This window comes from Osmerus eperlanus, chromosome 6 (genome assembly GCF_963692335.1).
Source record: "Osmerus eperlanus chromosome 6, fOsmEpe2.1, whole genome shotgun sequence".
Classification (NCBI taxonomy): domain Eukaryota; kingdom Metazoa; phylum Chordata; class Actinopteri; order Osmeriformes; family Osmeridae; genus Osmerus; species Osmerus eperlanus.
The window spans coordinates 6885930-6905910 of record NC_085023.1 but is presented as its reverse complement, the minus strand read 5'-3'; the positions used below and the strand labels follow the sequence as shown (position 1 = coordinate 6905910).

General features: G+C 41.4%; 1 protein-coding gene across 3 annotated transcripts in view; it reads left to right on the top strand.

Moving 5' to 3' along the window:
• cdh23 (cadherin-related 23) overlaps positions 1 to 19981 on the top strand; it is a 415870-nt gene that overhangs the window by 375001 nt on the left and 20888 nt on the right. For all 3 annotated transcript variants that reach the window (XM_062463257.1, XM_062463258.1, XM_062463259.1), the window contains 6 exons: positions 8212 to 8406; positions 8545 to 8658; positions 9275 to 9404; positions 9714 to 9977; positions 10083 to 10244; positions 14917 to 15173. In XM_062463257.1, the coding sequence (XP_062319241.1) occupies positions 8212 to 8406; positions 8545 to 8658; positions 9275 to 9404; positions 9714 to 9977; positions 10083 to 10244; positions 14917 to 15173 (1122 nt within the window). The remainder of the gene's footprint in view (positions 1 to 8211; positions 8407 to 8544; positions 8659 to 9274; positions 9405 to 9713; positions 9978 to 10082; positions 10245 to 14916; positions 15174 to 19981) is intronic.

Here is a 19981-nt window from a genome sequence, read left to right as displayed (position 1 = left end):
TGAACGTCGTGAGAAATGGATTAAAACATGTAATTGATCATTTTTGCATGTATAACGTTATTCTGGACAGCTAGCATTAGCTATATTTACATTAGTAACGTTGGTTATATGGTTGAATTATGTTATGTTGCTAGCTACTTGTTGGAGTGACATTAGTATGCTAAACTACTTTTCACATCCCCCCCAAATATTCCAGAAAATGGACCCCTGGACAAGTTTAAACTCAAACAAAATAAAATGCCATGTTACTTGCACTGGCCAGCTTGCAAATACTGAGGATAGCCTACCGAAGTTAAGTTAGTCTATGTCGTTATAGTCCAAGATTGCGCCGATGATGGCTGCCTCGGTCGTTAGGTGTGCTCTTTTTTGTCTTGTTTTGTCTGTTAATTCAGTTAATTCTTTGTCCTAGCAGCGAAGCGCCGTAGGAGAGGCAAACGAGCCGGTGCTCTGGTGCGACTCCGTCGGCGTGGGGCACGCACAGCGTTACCGGGGATATTTCTCTCCAACTTGCGTTCACTGAGCAACAAACTGGATGAACTTCAGCTACTGGTGTGGAAAAACAGAGACTTTCATTCATCTTCCGTTTTGTGCTTTACAGAGACATGGCTGAGTGAACTGATCCCAGACTCTGCGCTACAGCTAGCAGGTTTCAAACTGCTGAGAGCGGATCGTGACCCTGTGCTCTCTGGCAAAACGAAAGGCGGTGGTATTTGTTTTTACATTAACAGTGGCTGGTGTGAAGATGTGACAGTGATTCTGCAGCACTGTTCTCCTGATCTGGAATCATTTTTTATTAACTGTAGATCTTTTTACTCGCCACGAGAGTTTGCATCATTCATTCTGGTTGGCGTCTACATGCCTCCGCAGGCTAGCGTCAACGAGGCTCAACGTGTGCTCGCCAGCCAGATACTGAGTGTGGAGCATGAAAATCCGGATTCCTTGGTTATTGTGCTAGGCGACTTTAACAAAGGCAATCTCACTCAAGAACTCCCAAAATATAGACAATTCATCAAATGCCCTACCAGAGAAGGAAACACCTTGGATCACTGCTACTCTACAATCAGCAAAGCATACCATGCGGTCCCCCGAGCAGCACTGGGTCACTCTGACCACGCCATGGTCCACCTGATTCCTGCATACAGGCAGAAGCTAAAGCGCTGTAAGCCTGCTGTGAGGACATCAAAACAGTGGACCAGTGAAGCTATGGAGGATCTGCCGGCGTGCTTGGACTGCACTGACTGGGACATGTTCACGACTGCTACCAATAGTCTGGATGAGCTCACAGAGGCTGTGACATCATACATCAGCTTCTGTGAGGACTGCTGTATACCAACACGCACCAGGGTAAGCTACAACAACGACAAACCCTGGTTTACAGCTAAACTCAGAAGGTTGAGGTCAGAGAAAGAGGCCGCGTTTAGGAGTGGGGACAAAGACAGCTTCAAGGAGTCGAAGAACAGGTTTAGCAAGGCGGTGAGGGAGGCTAAACGACTGTACTCAGAGAGACTAAAACACCAATTCTCTGCACGACCCTGCTTCTGTCTGGAGAGGGCTCAGGCAGATTACCAACTACAAGCCCAGAGCCCCCCACTCCACTAACGACTCCCGCCTGGCCAACGACCTGAATGAGTTCTACTGCAGATTTGAAAGACAATTGGACAGTCCTGAACTACCCCTTCCCACCCAGGAGGCCTCCCACCTCCCCCCCTCTACAGTGACGACTCTCTCCATTCAGGAGGGTGAAGTTAACAGACTTTTCAAGAGGCAGAATCCCCGCAAAGCAGCTGGGCCGGACTCTGTCTCTCCAGCCACCCTCAAGCACTGCGCTGACCAGCTGTCTCCGGTGTTTACCTACATCTTTAACACCTCCCTTGAGACATGCCATGTGCCAGCCTGTCTCAAGTCCTCCACCATCATCCCTGTGCCCAAAAAGCCAAGGCCAACAGGACATAATGACTACAGACCCGTCGCCCTGACCTCTGTGGTAATGAAGTCTTTCGAGCGCCTGGTGCTGGCACACCTTAAATCCATCACTGACCCTCTACTGGACCCCCTGCAGTTTGCCTATAGAGCCAACAGGTCTGTGGACGATGCAGTTAACATGGCCCTCCACTTCACCCTACAGCACCTGGACTCCCCAGGATCCTATGCCAGGATCCTGTTTGTGGACTTCAGCTCTGCTTTCAATACCCCTCCCCGCCCTGCTTCAGGACAAGCTCTCCCAGCTGAACGTGCCTGATTCCACCTGCAGGTGGATCACAGACTTCCTGTCTGACAGGAAGCAGTGCGTTAAGATGGGAACACAAGTCTCTGACTCCCGGTCCATCAGCACCGGATCACCTCAGGGCTGCGTCCTTTCTCCTCTGCTCTTCTCCCTGTACACCAACAGTTGCACCTCCAGTCATCCGTCCGTCAAACTCCTGAAGTTTGCGGACGACACCACCCTTATTGGGCTCATCTCTGGTGGAGACGAGTCTGATTATAGGTGGGAAGCGGCCAACCTGGTGACCTGGTGCAGCCAGAACAACTTAGAGCTCAATGCTCTTAAGACAGTGGAGATGGTTGTGGACTTCAGGAGGAACACAGCCCCACTCACCCCCATCACCCTGTGTGACTCCCCAGTCAACACTGTGGAGTCCTTCCGCTTCCTGGGCACTATCCTCTCCCAGGACCTCAAGTGGGAACTGAACATCAGCTCCCTCATCAAGAAAGCACAACAGAGGATGTACTTCCTTCGGCAGCTGAAGAAGTTCAACCTGCCAAAGACAATGATGGTGCACTTCTACTCAGCCATCATTGAGTCCATCCTCACCTCCTCCATCACCGTCTGGTACGCTGCTACCACTGCCAAGGACAAGAGCAGACTGCAGCGTATCATCCGCACTGCTGAGAAGGTGATTGGCTGCAATCTGCCTACCCTCGAGGACCTGCACACCTCGAGGACCCTGAGGCGAGCGAGGAAGATTGTGGCCGACTCCTCCCACCCTGGACACTCCCTGTTTCAGTCACTCCCCTCCGGCAGAAGGCTGCGGTCCATCAGGACCAATACCTCACGCCACAAAAACAGTTTCTTCCCTTCCGCTGTTGGCCTCTTCAACAAGGCCAAGGGACCACACTGACTAATGACTTCTTGCTTAAAACACACTGCTTTTTGCACTGCATTACAAAATGGTATCTTGTACATTTGTATTTTTTGTAATATTTGTATTTTTATATTGTAATTTACGGCAACTTATATTTTATTTTATTGTATATTTAATTATATTCTAATCCCACTTAGTACTGCTAGTTTATGTACTCTTAGTATAGATAGTCCACATATTTAAATTTTAGGTATATGTTTATTGTATGCACCTTCCTGCCAAAGCAAATTCCTTGTCTGTGCAAACTTTCATGGCGAATAAATCCCATTCTGATTCTGATTCTGGTTAGCGACGCTAGCTAACGTTAGTTTGCTAGCTGTATATAACATTTCACTGGGTCTTGCAGCTGTTTGATAGATAAATGTATATATCATGGAATGCCAATTGAGGCAAGCCTGAGGCAAGCCTGGGGCAGATAATAAGGGACAAAAGAAAACTGAGGGTAACAAATGAGGATTGGAGCCTGAAATTTTCTCCAGATATCTCTGTCTCTCCCTTACAAAAAAGAAGTATATAAAAGTATACTATAAGTATACTAAAATATGAATAGTACACTTTTAGTTAACTTTTGATATACTAATAAGAAGTATGCTTAGAAAATAGTTCACTTTTGATATACTTATAAGTATGCTTTGAAAATAGTTCACATACTTTTAAGGAGTATGCTTAGAAACAGAAAATGGTATACATTTCTTCTGGAGTAGGATGTACGTTTTCTATTATTATACAGCAAAAACAGTCAAAATAATTTTAAAGTAAATTACAGGTTACATTTTTTTGATCCATCTCATTCTAATTATTCATGTCTATGAAAATCTATTATGCATTGCACATTGAATCTTTTTTGGTACTGAAGCTGTAACCTTAATTACTGCCAAAACATTCCGAAGCCCTATAATCACTAATAATTATCAATTGGAGTATTAATGGAAAAAAAGAAAAAGCTACTTGAGAAAGAAGCAGACAGAAGGGTTGCATTATGCATTTGAAGGTTATACTGTCAAACTGACTGAAGAACGAAATAGCGACGTGAAAAATGAAGATAGCGTGGCTCATTGGCTGGTCAATTCCCATGATGCAAGGCGGTAAATAGTGTTAAAATGTGCTGATAAGTTTGCCGTTTGTTCGAAATACAAATGTAACTTCATGAATTTCGTTTTTTAAATGTGTCTGCTTAGAATGTAGTGTTTTGTTGCGTGGTCATTGTTGTGGTGGTTTACCATTGTAACCATGAGTTAAATTACTGTTACGTTTCATAAGAAGAGCTGGATTCTTAACCCTTGTGTTATCTTCGGGTCATTCTGACCCATCGGTCATTGTGACCCACCGTCGTATTGCGACAACTTTACCGCATTCAAAAACAAAGTGAAGCATTTTCTTTTAACCGTTGGGCTGTCTCAGACCCCCCACATTGCAAAGGTTAAAATAATTTTATTTTATTTGTTTTTGTATTGGGTCAAATTGGGTAAACACTAGTGATGGGCATTTCGGCTCTTTTTCGTAAGCCGGCTCGTATGGCTCAGCTCACCAAAAAGAGACGGCTCTTTTGGCTCCCGAACGGCTCTTTAAAAAATACATGTTTTAACTATGAATTTGACTATGATGGGTGTGAAAACAATTTGAATTAAATTATGAAATGAAATCATACTCGACCGTAACCACATATCTTTAAAAATGCATTGATTTATCATGGCTCTCCTCTGAGTTTTGACTACTCTCTGACTGTGAGTTGGCTCGGCCCTCCCTCATGCAGGATTGACAGGAACAGAATGTGAGGATGATCGTGTGCGCCTTTAAGACTACAAGTATTTTTTTGTTGTTCTTTGAATTAGTCAATTATTTTCAATACAATTAAAATTCATTATTTCATAATCATTTAGTTTGTATAGGCTGTATTAATCCATTAAAAATAGAGTCGGCTCTTCAGATATGCGAGCCAGCTCCCGACGTTCACCTTCAAGAGCCGGCTCTTAGAGCCGGATCGTTCGCGAATGACCCATCACTAGTAAACACAACGATGGTTCGTTATGAACCTTTGGGTCATGTGACCCGAAGGCAGCACAAGGGTTAATACGTCAACGCTTGCGAAGTGAATAGCTTCTTTCAGCTAAGAAATTGCAGTGTAATTTTGCAAGGGCCTCCGTTCTCGCTAAGTGATTTATAATCTGAGGCGTTTGAGGGGCTCCTAAATATTATAATATATTAGTAAGGGAGTCAGGAGTGGCTGAGCGGTTAGGGAATCGGGCTAGTAATCAGAAGGTTGCTGGTTCGATTCTCGGCTGTGCCAAATGACGTTGTGTCCTTGGGCAAGGCATTTCACCCTACTTGCCTCAGGGGGAATGTCCCTGTACTTATTGTAAGTCGCTCTGGATAAGAGCGTCTGCTAAATGACTAAATGTAAATGTAAGTAATAGTAAAATTTAATTTATTAAGTATACTTCTTAAAGTACTTATATTAATTGAAAGTGCACTTAAAACTATTGCCCAGTATACTTTGAAGCTCTTTAGGAAGTATACTTCATGAACTGAAAGTGCACTACACAGGTTACTTTAGAGTATTCCAAGGTATACTTTTAAGTACTTTGGGAAGTATACTTTATGAACTGAAAGTGCACTACACAGGTTACTTTGGAGTATTCCAAGGTATATTTGGGTGTGCTCAAGCCTTCGGCGAGAGCACAACCTTTGTTCTCTCACATATATATTATTATTTATTTATTGTTTATTTTCGCCCCCCTAAAACTCAGTCAATATTTGGCCTACATACACAACGGCGGTGTCAAAAGGTTCGTCTTGGTAGCGATTGCGTTGCTTCTATTGGAATTTACGTTCCGTTGCATGGTTTGGGCTTAAGTTAAGTTTTTGTGGCGAAAAGTGAAGCTAACGGTGGCTAATTTGCTAGCCACAGTCACTGACGTTACTAACGTCACTACGTCACTAACGTCACGAAAACACGCATGACTACCTGTAGCAGAACATTCGTTTCGCATCTGTTAACTTGGGGGATAGCTAGGCTAACTATAGCTTTACTGCAAGGCAGCTGCAGGAACGCCACAAGCAAAGAGGCCAGGGTGATAACTATTTACTCATTTTACTTTGTGATATGACACACAATTGTGATGTGTAATGTACAATATTAGCTGATATTATTAAGGAAGTAAGCCCACATCTACTTTCGGAAACGGTAGTCTACTATTTCACTGAAATATTAGCATCATGACATTAGCCTCTGTTGCCCGGGCAACACATACTACAGTGGTCTATGATGTATCTGTTTTCAATCGTTAAAATAAACATTCCTCACATATACATTTTCGTTGTAGGATTTATTATGACATTAGATTACAAGTAAACGATTTGTGGGTGAAATTATCATTACCTGTGGTTTCAATCCAGTGTATCACTGCAACGCTGTAGCCTACGCGAGACACACGACAAAAACATCTACAGTACACAGCTGTTTAGGAAGTCAAACGGCGACAGAACATGTTCGGCACTCCCCTTACTTAAATCAAAAGTCTATCTAACTACTAACCTGAACTTCATTGCTACAGCCTAAACTTTGTCAATCTGTTCATGAAAATAATTAATTTCAGCCTAAACCGTACAACTGAACGTTTAATCGAATTCAACCAACGCAATCGCTACCGAGAGGAACACAGCAGTAGTCTAGTACTGTACCGTAGTAGTAGAATTTACCGGGACAGCTTCTCCACACAGGGCTATATCGCATTTTGCGTTGTTACCTTACAATGATCGCTACCAGTGAGCTTTTTATGAATGAGCGATTTTCCACTAAATAAATGTCAATCTTATTTACGTTTTGGGGGGCATATTTTCAGTTAGCAGATGGTACTGTTTGAATCGCGATTCCATCTTCTACTGCCGGGTAACGTCGTAGAATAATCTTCAAAGGGGGTTCTTTATTAATGAATGAATGCAATGAGTAGGCTAAATGCATGAAAATATCACGAGAAGGGAAAAACTTAAAAGGACGTTTAAGTCATAGAGATTAGGTCAATTTGTACACCGGTCTGCCAAATTTATTCGTTTTGATTCAACGATGAGGCTGCCTCTTGCAGGGGAAATGAGAAGACATCCATTTCATTCTACACTTCACTCGTATTTTCAGTTGTAAATGAGCAGCAAAAAAAAATGCTTTTAAATCTATGTAATCTTTATAAATAATAAGTATGCATTTTTATATAAAATACAGAAATATCAGTTGTAAAAATGTAATTAAAAAACGGACCCCTGTCCAACCGACGCAAGCAAGCACACCCTACAATTTCCCCAGAAATTGTACCCTCTCTAGTTTTAAGTACTTTAGGAAGTATACTTTATGAACTGAAAGTGCACTACACAGGCTACTTTTGAGTATTCCAAAGTATACTTTGAAGTACTTTAGGAAGTATACTTGATGAACTGAAAGTGCACTACACAGGCTACTTTAGAGTATTCAAAAGTAAACCTTGAAATACACTATAAGTGTACTTTAAAGTGTACTAAGTGACCTAAAAAGTGGGCCAATTCAGTTTACTTAGTACAAAAATAGTATATAAATAAGTACACTGCTAGTATACTTTAAGTAACATGATAATAGTATACTTTTTATACTAAGTATACTTACAAAATAAACTTGCAGTATACTTCTTTTTTGTAAGGGCTCTCATTCAAATGGGCAGTGTGGGCGGCCATACTGGGCGAGATCGGTTGTGAATATGGCGGTGTTCTATTTGGTAGTGACGTAGGTGGAATCTATGAATATCTGAATCATTTTGGCTCGCGAGAGCTAGCTTAGTGCAGCTCAGTCATCCCAAGATGGCGAGAGCGAATTATTTTTGGGAAATGTCGAACTGCTTATCCAAACAACTCAATCTGCACTCCGTGCCATTATAAAGAGGAGACTTGTAAAATATAAAATTTGCAGAGTGCCCGATTCTTGAGATGATCGTAGCAAACTAAACCCATTTAAATGTGTACACAGACAGATACACACAAACACAGAGATTCCTGGCATTATTAGAGAGATGGTAACAATGTGTGTGCTTCACTCTCCCTTGTGTAGGAACAGCCCCCAGGCCTGCTGGTGTACGAGGTGTTTGCTACAGATGGCGATGAGGGTGTAAATGGTGAGGTGCGCTACGCCTTCCTGCAGACCGGGGCTGGGAACCGGGACTGGGAGAACTTCCACATCGATGCTCTGACTGGGGTCATCACCACTGCTGTCAAGCTGGACCGTGAGAAACAGCCCTTGCACAGTGTGAGTCTCTGACCAACATTGGTGTGTGTGTATGTGTGTGAGGGGTGGTTTTATGTTTGTGTGTGATTGGTGTGTGTGTGCAAGATGTGTGTGTGTGCAAGATGTGTGTGTCTAACCAACAGTTTTCTGCCTCCTCAGCTGATTGTGGTAGCCTATGACCTCGGCCAGCCTGTGCCTTATGAGACCACGCAGCCTCTGCAGGTGGCGCTGTTGGACATTGATGACAACGAGCCTGTGTTCCTCAAACCCCCGGTGAGAACAAGACTGGAGTATAAACATACACTACCGTTTAAAAGTTTGGGGTCACCCAGACAATTTTGTGTTTTCCATGAAAACTCACCCTTTTATTTATCAAATAACTTTCAAAATGAATAGAAAATATAGTCAAGACATTTACAAGGTTAATTATTATTAGAAATAATTATTTTTATTTGATATATAAATTTTGTTCTTTGCTTTCGTCAAATAATGCTCCATTTGCAGCAATTACAACATTGCAGACCTTTGGCATTCTAATTCTAATCCTTCTAATCATCCATTAGTCTTCTAAGGCAATTAGCAAACACAATGTACCATTCGAACACATACAGTAATAGTTGCTGGAAATGGGCCTCTATACACCTATGTAGCTATTTCATTAAAAACCAGACGTTTCCACCTAGAATAGTCATTTACCACATTAACAATGTATAGTGTATTTCTGATTAATTTAACGTTATGTTCATTGAAAAAAATAGTGCTTTTCTTTGAAAAATAAGGACATTTTTAAGTGACCCCAAACTTTTGAACGGTAGTGTACATAGATCAATCAATTGATATGTAGACAAACAGTGTGGGTATATGTGTGCGTATATGTGCCCTCTCTCAGAGAGGCAGTTTGCCATACCAGACGTTGTCGGTTCCAGAGCACTCGTCTCCAGGCACTGTGGTGGGTAACGTGACTGGGGCTATGGACGCAGACGAGGGCTCCAACGCTATAGTCTACTACTTTATAGCAGGTAAGCACCCTCTCTGTCATTCTACGTACAGTATACATCCCTTTATCTCTCTCTCATGATTTTTTCTCTGTCTGACTACCTGTTATTCTCTCTACCTCTATCTTCCTCTATCTCTATATTCCTTCCTCTGTCTATTTTTCTCTCTATCTTTCTCTCGTTCTCTCTCCTGCAGTTTTTTCTCTCTTTCTCCTTATATCAGTTTCAGTCACGAATGATTATTGAATAATGACAAACGCAGAGTCATCTGGAGTCCTTTGGTAGGTGTCGGACCGTTTGCACATATACTGTCATTTTGCCTTCGCACTCCAGGGGGCGACAGCAATAGTAACTTCGGTTTGAGTCCAGGAGGAGTTCTGAGGGTGAAGAAGGACCTGGACCGTGAGTACATCCCCGTCTACTCCATCATAATCAAAGCCTCAAGCAACAAGAACTGGGGGCCAACCCGGGCTCAGAGATCATCTAGGGTGGGAGCACTTGACCCTTCCCACGACCCGACCTTGCAGGAGGTCAGGATCTACCTGGAGGACATCAATGACCAGCCACCGCGCTTCACCAAGCTGGAGTACACTGCAGGTATGTGTGTGTGGCTTGGATGTGTGAATGAGAGTTTGTGTTTGAGAGATTTGAGAAATTTCTCTCTCTCCTTTTTCTTCCTCTCTCTCCCTCTCTCTTTCTCAGGTGTGGCAGCAGATGCCAAGGTGGGCTCAGACCTGATAAAGCTGGATGCCATAGACAATGACATTGGTAACAACAGCCTGGTGTTATACCATATCCTGTCCATACGCTACATCAAGCTCCTGTCCAACGACACAGAGGACATTGGGAACGTCTTCATCATCGGTGAGTCTGCTAGTCTCTGGATCACAGACACGTCCTGTTTACTCTGTTATACTTCATCCGCCTCTGGACTAATAGGTGCTCATAAACACATTGAACTTTTATTCATTTATATGAAGCAACATACAAATAAGTGCATAAAGAAAGTACTGCAGAATGTATCAGAAGTGCACTGTTCAACATTATTTCAGTGGTTAGAGTCAAGGAGAAATCTATATTTACCAAACAGTGCAAACCTTACGAAAAAGAAGTATACTTCAAGTTTAATTTGCAAGTATACTTAAGTATAAAAAGTATACTATTATCATGGCACTTAAAGTATACTAGCAGTGTACTTATTTATATACTATTTTTGTTCTAAGTAAACTGAATTGGCCCACTTTTTAGGTCATTTAGTTCACTTGAAAGTACACTTATAGTGTATTTGAGGTTTACTTTTGAATACTGTAAAGTAGCCTGTGTAGTGCACTTTCAGTTCATGAAGTATACTTCCTAAAGTACCTCAAAGTATATTTCAAAATACTTTCAAGTGCGCTTTCAACTAAGTACTTCAAGAAGTAAACGTAATAAATTTCCATTTACTAATATATTTTAATGTTTAGGGGCCCCTCAAACACCGCCGATCTTGCGTCACTTGACGAGAACGGGGCCCTCGCCAACTGACACTGCAGATTATTATCTGAAACAAGCTAATTACTGTGTATGCACTCATGTCGTGAAAATCCAGCTCTTCTGATCAAACGTAACAGTCATTTAACTCATGGTTACAATGGTAAACCAGCACAACAATGACAAAACCACGCAACAAAACACTACATTCTAAGCAGACACATTTAAAAAACGAAATTCATGAAGTTACATTTGTATTTCGAACAAACAACAAACTTATCATGTTAACACTATTTACCGCCTTGCATCATGGGAATTGACCAGCCATCGAGCCACGCTATCTTCATTTTTTCACGTCGTTATTTCGTTCTTCAGTCAGTTTAACAGTATAACCTTCAAATGCATAATGCAACCCTTCTCTGTGCTTCTTTGTCAAGTAGCTTTTTTGTTTTTTCCATTAATACTCCAATTGATAATTGTTAGTATAAGAGTATAGGGCTTCAAAATGTTTTGGCAGTAATTAAGGTTACAGCTTCAGTACCAAAAAAGATTCAATGTGCAATGCATAATAGATTATCCTAGAAATTAATAGCCTAATTAGAATATACAATTTATTTTTACCTGTAATGTACTTTTAAAGTATTTGGACTGTTTTTGCTGTATAATAATAGAAAACGTACATCCTACTCCAGAAGAAATGTATACCATTTTCTGTTTCTAAGCATACTTCTTAAAGTATATAAAAAGTGAACTATTTTCAAAGCATACTTAAAAGTATATCAAAAGTGAACTATTTTCTATGTATACTTCTTAAAAGTATATCAAAAGAGAACTATTTTCAAAGCATACTTAAAAGTATATCAAAAGTGAACTCTTTTCTAAGCATACTTCTTAAAAGTATATCAAATGTGAACTAAAAGTGTACTATCCATATTTTAGTATACTGAAAGTCTCAGACCCCCACATCACAAAGGTTAACCCTTGTGTTATCTTCGGGTCATTCTGACCCATCAGTCATTGTGACCCACCGTCGTATTGCGACAACTTTACAGCATACAAAAACAAAGTGAAGCATTTTCTTTTAACCGTTGGGCTGTCTCAGACCCCCCACATTGCAAAGGTTAAAAGAAAATTATTTTTATTTGTTTTTGTATGGGGTAAAATTGGGTAAACACAACGATGATTCGTTATGAACCTTTGGGTCACGTGACCCGAAGGCAGCACAAGGGTTAAAAGAAAATGCTTTTTATTTGTTTTTGTATTGGGTAAAGTTGTCGCAACACAACGATGGTTCGTTGTGAACCTTCGGGTCATGTGACCCGAAGGCAGCAGGGTTAAGCAAACAACGTCACCGTTGCGGCGGCTAATGTGGAGTGGACCAATACTCACGATTGATTACTTGCCCAGACAAAAAAAAGTAGTTACAATACGGTAGTTGGTGTTGAAGTGGCTGTTTGTCTGCTGCTGCTAGCAATAGCTAAACTTGGCCCAGCAGCACTTGAAATATTATCAGAAATGTCTTCATCTTCCACGGACGCATTCTTTGATTGGGAAAAACTCCATACACACTCCACCACACTCTCCTGACAGAAACGTCATGACCTGAATCATATGTGCCATGATGGATTTAAGATCAAATTTAGCTATAAAGAATAGAATTAAAGAATTGTGTTTTCATGCTTAATTTGGATTTTCATTCGTTCGCAATGACAAGTGATTTATTTTAATTATAAAAAAATACGACGAGGCCCCCCTGGTGGCCAAGGCCCTGGGCAACTGCCCGACTTGCCCAATGGGACGCGACGCCCCTGTGTCTACAAAATTATTTTAGATACAACCTTATTCCTAGCTCCTATGATCCATTTCCTGAATTATGGGCGCGACTTCCGGAGCCGGCGATTGCCATAGTAACGGTCATAAACAGTCACACTAATTCTCTTTCAGCGCTTGGTAAATAAAACATGTGGGAACACAGCCTGTACACCTCAAACAGGACAATGTGATCATACCTCTGCCTTCTACTATCGAGGGATGGGAGGACGACTTGAAAAAGTGGCCTCAGATAACGTAGACTACCATATTTAGCTTTATTAACTCTGTTGCTACGGACGGTGAAGCGATGAATAACCTGAAAAGAGTCTTATCAGTACCTCCACAGAAATAAAGTCGGTCACGTTTTAATAAAGGAGGTGGGACACCTAGTCAGAGCCTTAAAGTCCACATCACCGGTCCTGGGTTTTAGTTTCATCGTCAGGTGAAATACAAACGGCTGGTCCGGCATGTGTTGCTGGACCAGGGCACTACTAACCCACAAAAAATTCTAAATGAACACTTGCATCCCACCTTTACTGGCAGTACTGCAACTAAATCACTAAATAAAGAGTGTCTGCTAAATGACTAAATGTAAAAAAAATGACTAAATGTAAATCTGTGGAGGTCTTTCGTAGCCCAAACACAAAGTAGGATGCGCATTTCCTCCGTCGTTTTTTTGCCCACAAAATGAAATGAGTACACATACGATACAGTGTTTTGGGTGGTCTCTTCAAGGCTAGGTTTTTCAGCTACATTATTTTGTATTCCTCATCTGTTGGCAGGCAATGGAAACTGTACCGTTTGTCACAAGGACAATCACTTTTTGTTGTGGGTGTGTGTTCAACACACTGTCGTTGAAGCCACAGAAGCTAGTCTGAGCTGCGTTTCCCGAAAGCATCGTAAGCCTAAGTTGATCGTAGAATCCATCGTACAACGAATCGTAGTTTTACGGGCCGTTCCCAAAGATACCGTAGCTAAAGTGTCTCTTGAAAATTCATAGCTCTTGAAAGCGCATATATTAGCCTACACCTTACGAGCATGTTTGGGAAATGCACGTAAGAAATATCGATGGTTTAGTTATTTTGCTCGGATCTTTGCTACGATCCATCGTTATCGGGAAACGCAGCCCTGGTTAGTCTGGTTGTTAGTAAGCCGCGAACAGCGCAACAGGTACCAGAGCTCCGCAATTACATTTTATAACAATAATAATAGATAGGGGGTCAGATGGCTGAGCGGTTAGGGAGTCGGGCTATTAATCAAAAGGTTGTTGGTTCGATTCCCGGCCACGCAAAATGACGTTGTGTCCTTGGGCAAGGCACTTTACCCTACTTGCCTCAGGGAGAACGTCCCTGTACTTACTGTAAGTCGCTCTGGATAAGAGAGTCTGCTAAATGACTAAATGTAAATGTAAACAATAACAATATAACAACATGTTTAAACACAAACCAGTTTTAATTAAATTATAGTTGAAATTACTTTAGAAAGAATCACTGTTGACGGCTGGCTGGGACTAACGTATAGCAAACCGCAACTTCCGCTATCTCAGCGGAAGATGCACCCATAATCATGTCTACAGTAGACCCCTTGAAAATAAGGTGGATACGTTTAGCTAGCTTGCAAATCCTGAGGATAGCCTACCGAAGTTTAATTAGCCAATGTCGTTAGCGATGCTAGCTAATGTTGGTTTGCTAGCTGTATATAACATTTCACTGGATCTTGCAGCTGTTTGATTGACTGAAATTATTATGAAATGTTATGTTGTACTAGCCATTTACCTACTTTAGCAAGTCACTGTATTTCCAAATTTCCAATCCCTGATAGTGTAACTCAGACGACACAGTAAATAATTCCTCTTTCAATTCCTCTTTCAATAAGCCCTCGTTCCAGTGTTGATCATTAAATTAGCTGCACACCACTATTTTGTTCTAAAACCGGGCTATACGCCGCTTAGAAATAAAACCTGTACAACAACAAGAAAACTGTAAAATCGGGGCACAAGCCGCGGTTTTATTTCCGAAAAATACAGTACTCTGAGTAAGACTAACTACACTGATTACAGACACACTTAATGCCTGTATGTCATATTTGTAGGGTTTGTTTTATGCAATTAAAGTGAAAGTAGCATAGAGAACATGTACAGTAAATACTGCTTGTTTCCTAATCCCTGCTTTCTCACATGAACAATTGAAGCAGTTAAAATAGCATGTGTGAGTGTGGTTCATAGGATATACTGACATTTTCACCCCCCGTCCAGGTGAGACAGATGGTATAATTCGGACATTTGACCTGTTCACGGCCTACGCCCCTGGCTACTTTGTGGTGGAGGTGTTGGCGCGTGACCTGGCAGGTCATAGCGACATTGCGATGGTAGGTATTTACATCTTGCGGGATGACCAGCGCGTCAAGATCGTCATCAACGAGATCCCAGAGAGGGTCCGCCTCTTCCAGGAAGAGTTCATCAACCTGCTGGCCAACATCACCGGGGCCATTGTCAATACAGATGACGTACAGGTGTGTTTGTGTGTGGGGTGTACCTGTGTGTGTACTTGTGTTTGTGTGCGTCTGAATTACCTGTGTGTTACAGTACTTGTGTGCCTGTGTTTACATATGAGTTTGTGAGTGTACCATTGCCTGAGTGTATGTATGCACAGGTCTGTGTGTTTGTTTTTGCCTCAGGACTGAAGAAGTATTGGAAAACTCTAGTTCGTAGTGCATCACCACAGCGAGACTTCTCCTTTCCCTCAGCCCTTCTTAAACAGTATTCAAAATCAACAGGTTCTGTCCACAAGCTCAAAAAAGCTTGTACCTTTTTTTCTATGGTGCGTATATACAACTAGGTGGGAAATCAGGTGGCTGAGCAGTTAGGGAATCGGGCCTTTAATCTGAAGGTTGCCAGTTCGATTCCTGGCAGTGCAAAATTACGTTGTGTCCTTGGGCAAGGCACTTCACCCTACTTTCCTCGGGGGGATTTTCCCTGTACTTACTGTAAGTCACTCTGGATAAGAGCGTCTGCTAAATGACTAAATGTAAATGTGAATCACCAACCACGGAAGTTGCGCTTGGCTCGCCAAATGAAGACATATTAGATAGTACCCAATTGCTGTGAAAGTACCAAGTCAATTAAGTGAATTGCCAAGCACAAGTTCAAGACAAAATCAACGTATTTATTATAGAACTATAAGGTGCCGGTGTCTGATACACTCAAGTTGAGCATCTCTGAAGACTGGTCAATGAATACAGGAAATCAAGGGAGTTAAATAGTATCACAAGGATGGGTGGAAGGAGGATACGTGACGATTAGCATAGCCTTCGCAAGCACAGAAAAAGGACACTGCATGCTAGATAGCTTTTGTTTAGATCTTTAGATAGGGCTCCTAGAAATGGCCTTGACGCTCCTCCTATTTTCCTCGTTCAAAGTTGCATGGCATTATACACCTGGTAATATTGTGACCTCTGACCTACACTAGTTAGGTCAGAGGCATTTCCACCTTACAAATGACTAACTTATGGCTTTGCAGGTATAAGCAAGCAGTTTATTAATGATACAAGCAACATAATTCATAAATAGGCATATTTTTCTCATGGACATGACCAAGGGTTATGTTCTCATAAGCTTAATATAGCAGGGTATAGATCAAACATTGTTTATTATATTCAAAGCATTCCAAATAGTATAAAAGTAATCATAATCTTTAAATATAGCTGCAAGCAGCAATGAGGTGGCCAAGCAGGTAAAATGAACAAAAAAATTTTTTAGACATCCTCAGACAGGGTTCCGAGTAAATGCAGCTTTTAATCCATCAAAGATTTGCTGAGATACGACCCAACTTCCTGTTTGTCGGCTTTGCCGCAGATTTTGATTGGCTGTACTGATCAAACCGTTTCGAAAATCAAAAATAATTTTGATAGTTTGTGTGAGGATTGCCATGACTATATACAGCTAGACTACAGGTAGCTAGTGACTGCATTATACCTGGCTTCCTTTGCAGTGGCTTACAGTCTCGCTAAACAGAAAACCAGTGACATGGCAGGCTCGTTGGCTTTGGCTGGATTCAAACCTCTTACGCTGCCCTTGCCAGACACCAATTTATCCTAGTGAGCTATTCTCAGTGCTGGAAATTACTGTGTTCAGTTACTGTCTAAAAATATAAGCAGTTTTTCAACTGGCAAGCAGTTGTCAGATTTGGCCCAAGTTTAAACAGCTGTAATTCAGTCCTATTTTGTCATGTCAAGGTGATTGTGGTCTGAAGATAATCTGTGCCAAATTTGGGGAATATTGGATACATTTTGTTGGAGGAATAGGGAAAAAACGTTTTATAAAACGTAAAATGGCGGCCGCATCAATTCAGCTGGTATCACAAGTTAACATGTGTCAGACACGGGATTGCCCCCTAGCGGTTAGATCAAACAACCTTTTGTGGACCTCTTTGGAACAGGGTCCCGAGCACCTTAACCAAGTTTGATGTCAATTCAGCAAATATTTCCTGAGATATGATCTCACTTCCTGTTTTGGCGGCTTCATCGCCGACTTTATTCAGCTTTACCGGAAAAACTGTTTTTAAAATCAAAAACCATGTGAAAACATTTGTGAGGCTTGATCTGAAGATAATTGGTGTAAAATTTTAGCTTATTGCAGCGCCACCTAGAGGTGACATGGCATGACCTATTGGACCTCTTTAGAACGGGGTCCCTAGTCCTTATACCAAATTTGGTGTCAATGCAGTAAAGATATGACCTCACTTCTTTTTATGGTGGCTTGGTTGACGACTTTGATTGGCTGTTCCAGTCAAAAGGTTTAGAAAATCAAAACGCCATGTGATGTCTTTTGTGAGGCTTGGTCTGAAGATGATCTGTGCCAAATTTGGTGAAGATTGGACAAACTTTATAGGAGAGGTAGCGAAAAAACATTATATTCATTCAATCAAAATGGCGGCCACATCAATTCGGCCACATTAATTTGATTGGGTGTAACTAGGGTTGCAAAATTCCGTGAATATTCAAAGTTGGAAACTTTCCACGGGAATATACGGGAATTAACAGGAATAAACTGGAAATGTTGGGGTAATTTAACTGAATTTACCTTGTCCTAATCAGACATGCATGCAAACATTTATAATACAACTTTTGTGTGGACATACATACATCCTACTCTCACTGCTGTAAAAAGTTAGTCTACTGTATACAAATAAACTTGGTATTAAAATGAACATGGCTTCAGTTTACCAAGTAATCAATATGCTAGGTAATGACAAACAGTGTTGGGAAAGTTCACTTTCTACATGAACTAGTTCAGTTTATAGTTAAAAATGTTTAACTAAGTTCACAGCTCCAAAAATGTCTTTAAAAATGTTGCGAGCTATAATTGAAATCTCTGTCTGCAATACCGCTCTTGGCCTCTACGCAATTCGGCGCTCTCACACTTGCCAGGCATAGGGCTGAAATGTTCAGACGCAACACTGATGACAAAGACGTTCAAAAACAACAGAACGTTTTACGTTTAGGTTTATGTTTCTGTCAGACAATGTTCCGAACCAGCTGCATTCAGGGTCCATCTGAGCTAGGCGTGCATAGTCTTGTTCTCAACTACATTGAAGTTCCCTGTTATATGCTTTTGCAAAAAAACTTTGGCACGTTTTTTTTCCTTCAAAATTCCCAAAATTCCCGAGCCAAACTTCCCGTGGAAACTTTCCGGAAACTTTCCGCCCCTTTGCAACCCTAGCTGTAACTAACAAACGATTTCGAAAATCAAAAATGCATATCGTTCATTTTGTGAGGCTTGGTCTGAAGATCATCTGTGGCAATTTTGAAGAAGATTCTACAAGAATTGTAGGAGTAGTAGCGAAAAAACGCTTTTCCTTAACATTCAAAATGGCGGAGAATCTATATAACTGGGTATGATGTCATAGAGTGCGTTGATGTCATAGAGTGCTCGTCTTGATCCAGGGAATCCAACGATACCTCATTTTGGAAAATGCGGCATATGGTTCAAAAGTAACATGTGTAAACACACCAACTTTGACCCATTGGTGGTGCTAGAGGGTTGGAATGGGAGACATGAAACTTAAAGAAATTGATGAGGGGACTGGTCCCAAAGAGTGTGCCAAATTTCACAACTTCTGACCATGCGGTTCTAGGGGCTGCCATAGACTCCCATGGCAGAAGAAGATGTATAATAATAATAAATATACAGTTAGGTCCATAAATATTTGGACATTGACACAATTTTCATCATTTTGGCTCTGTATACCACCACAATGGATTTGAAATGAAACAATCAAGATGTGCTTTAAGTGCAGACTTTCAGCTTTAATTTCAGGGTATTTACATCCAAATCAGGTGAACGGTGTAGGAATTACAACACATTTGAAATGTGGCCCCCCCCCATTTTAAGGGACCAAAAGTAATTGGACAATTGGCTGCTCAGCTGTTCTATGGCCAGGTGTATGTTATTCCCTCATGGGAGTTCGTTATTTCATTGACAAGGAGCAGATAAAAGGTCTAGAGTTCATTTCAAGTATGGTATTTGTGTTTGGAATCTATTGCTGTCAACTCTCAATATGAAGTCCAAAGAGCTGTCACCATCAGTGAAGCAAGCCATCGTTAGGCTGAAAAATCAAAACAAACCTATCAGAGAGATAGCAAAAACATTAGGTGTGGCCAAATCAACTGTTTGGTACATTCTTAAAAAGAAAGAACGCGCTGGTGAGCTCAGCAACACCAAAAGACCCAGAAGACCACGGAAAACAACTGTGGTGGATGACAGAAGAATTCTTTCCCTGGTGAAGAAAAACCCCTTCACAACAGTTGGCCAGATCAAGAACACTCTCCAGGAGGTAGGCATATCTGTGTCAAAGTCAAAAATTAAGAGAAGACTTCACCAGAGTAAATACAGAGGGTTCACCACAAGATGTAAACCATTGGTGAGTCTCAAAAACAGGAAGACCAGATTAGAGTTTGCCAAAAAACATCTAAAAGAGCCTGTACAGTTCTGGAACAACATCCTATGGACAGATGAGACCAAGATCAACTTGTACCAGAATGATGGGAAGAGAAGAGTATGGAGAAGGGAAGGAACTGCTCATGATCCAAAGCATACCACCTCATCAGTGAAGCATGGTGGAGGTAGTGTTATGGCGTGGGCATGTATGGCTGCCAATGGAACTGGTTCCCTTGTATTTATCGATGATGTGACTGCTGACAAAAGCAGTAGGATGAATTCTGAAGTGTTTCTGGCAATATTATCTGCTCAGATTCAGCCAAATGCTTCAGAACTCATAGGACGGCGCTTCACAGTGCAGATGGACAATGACCCGAAGCAT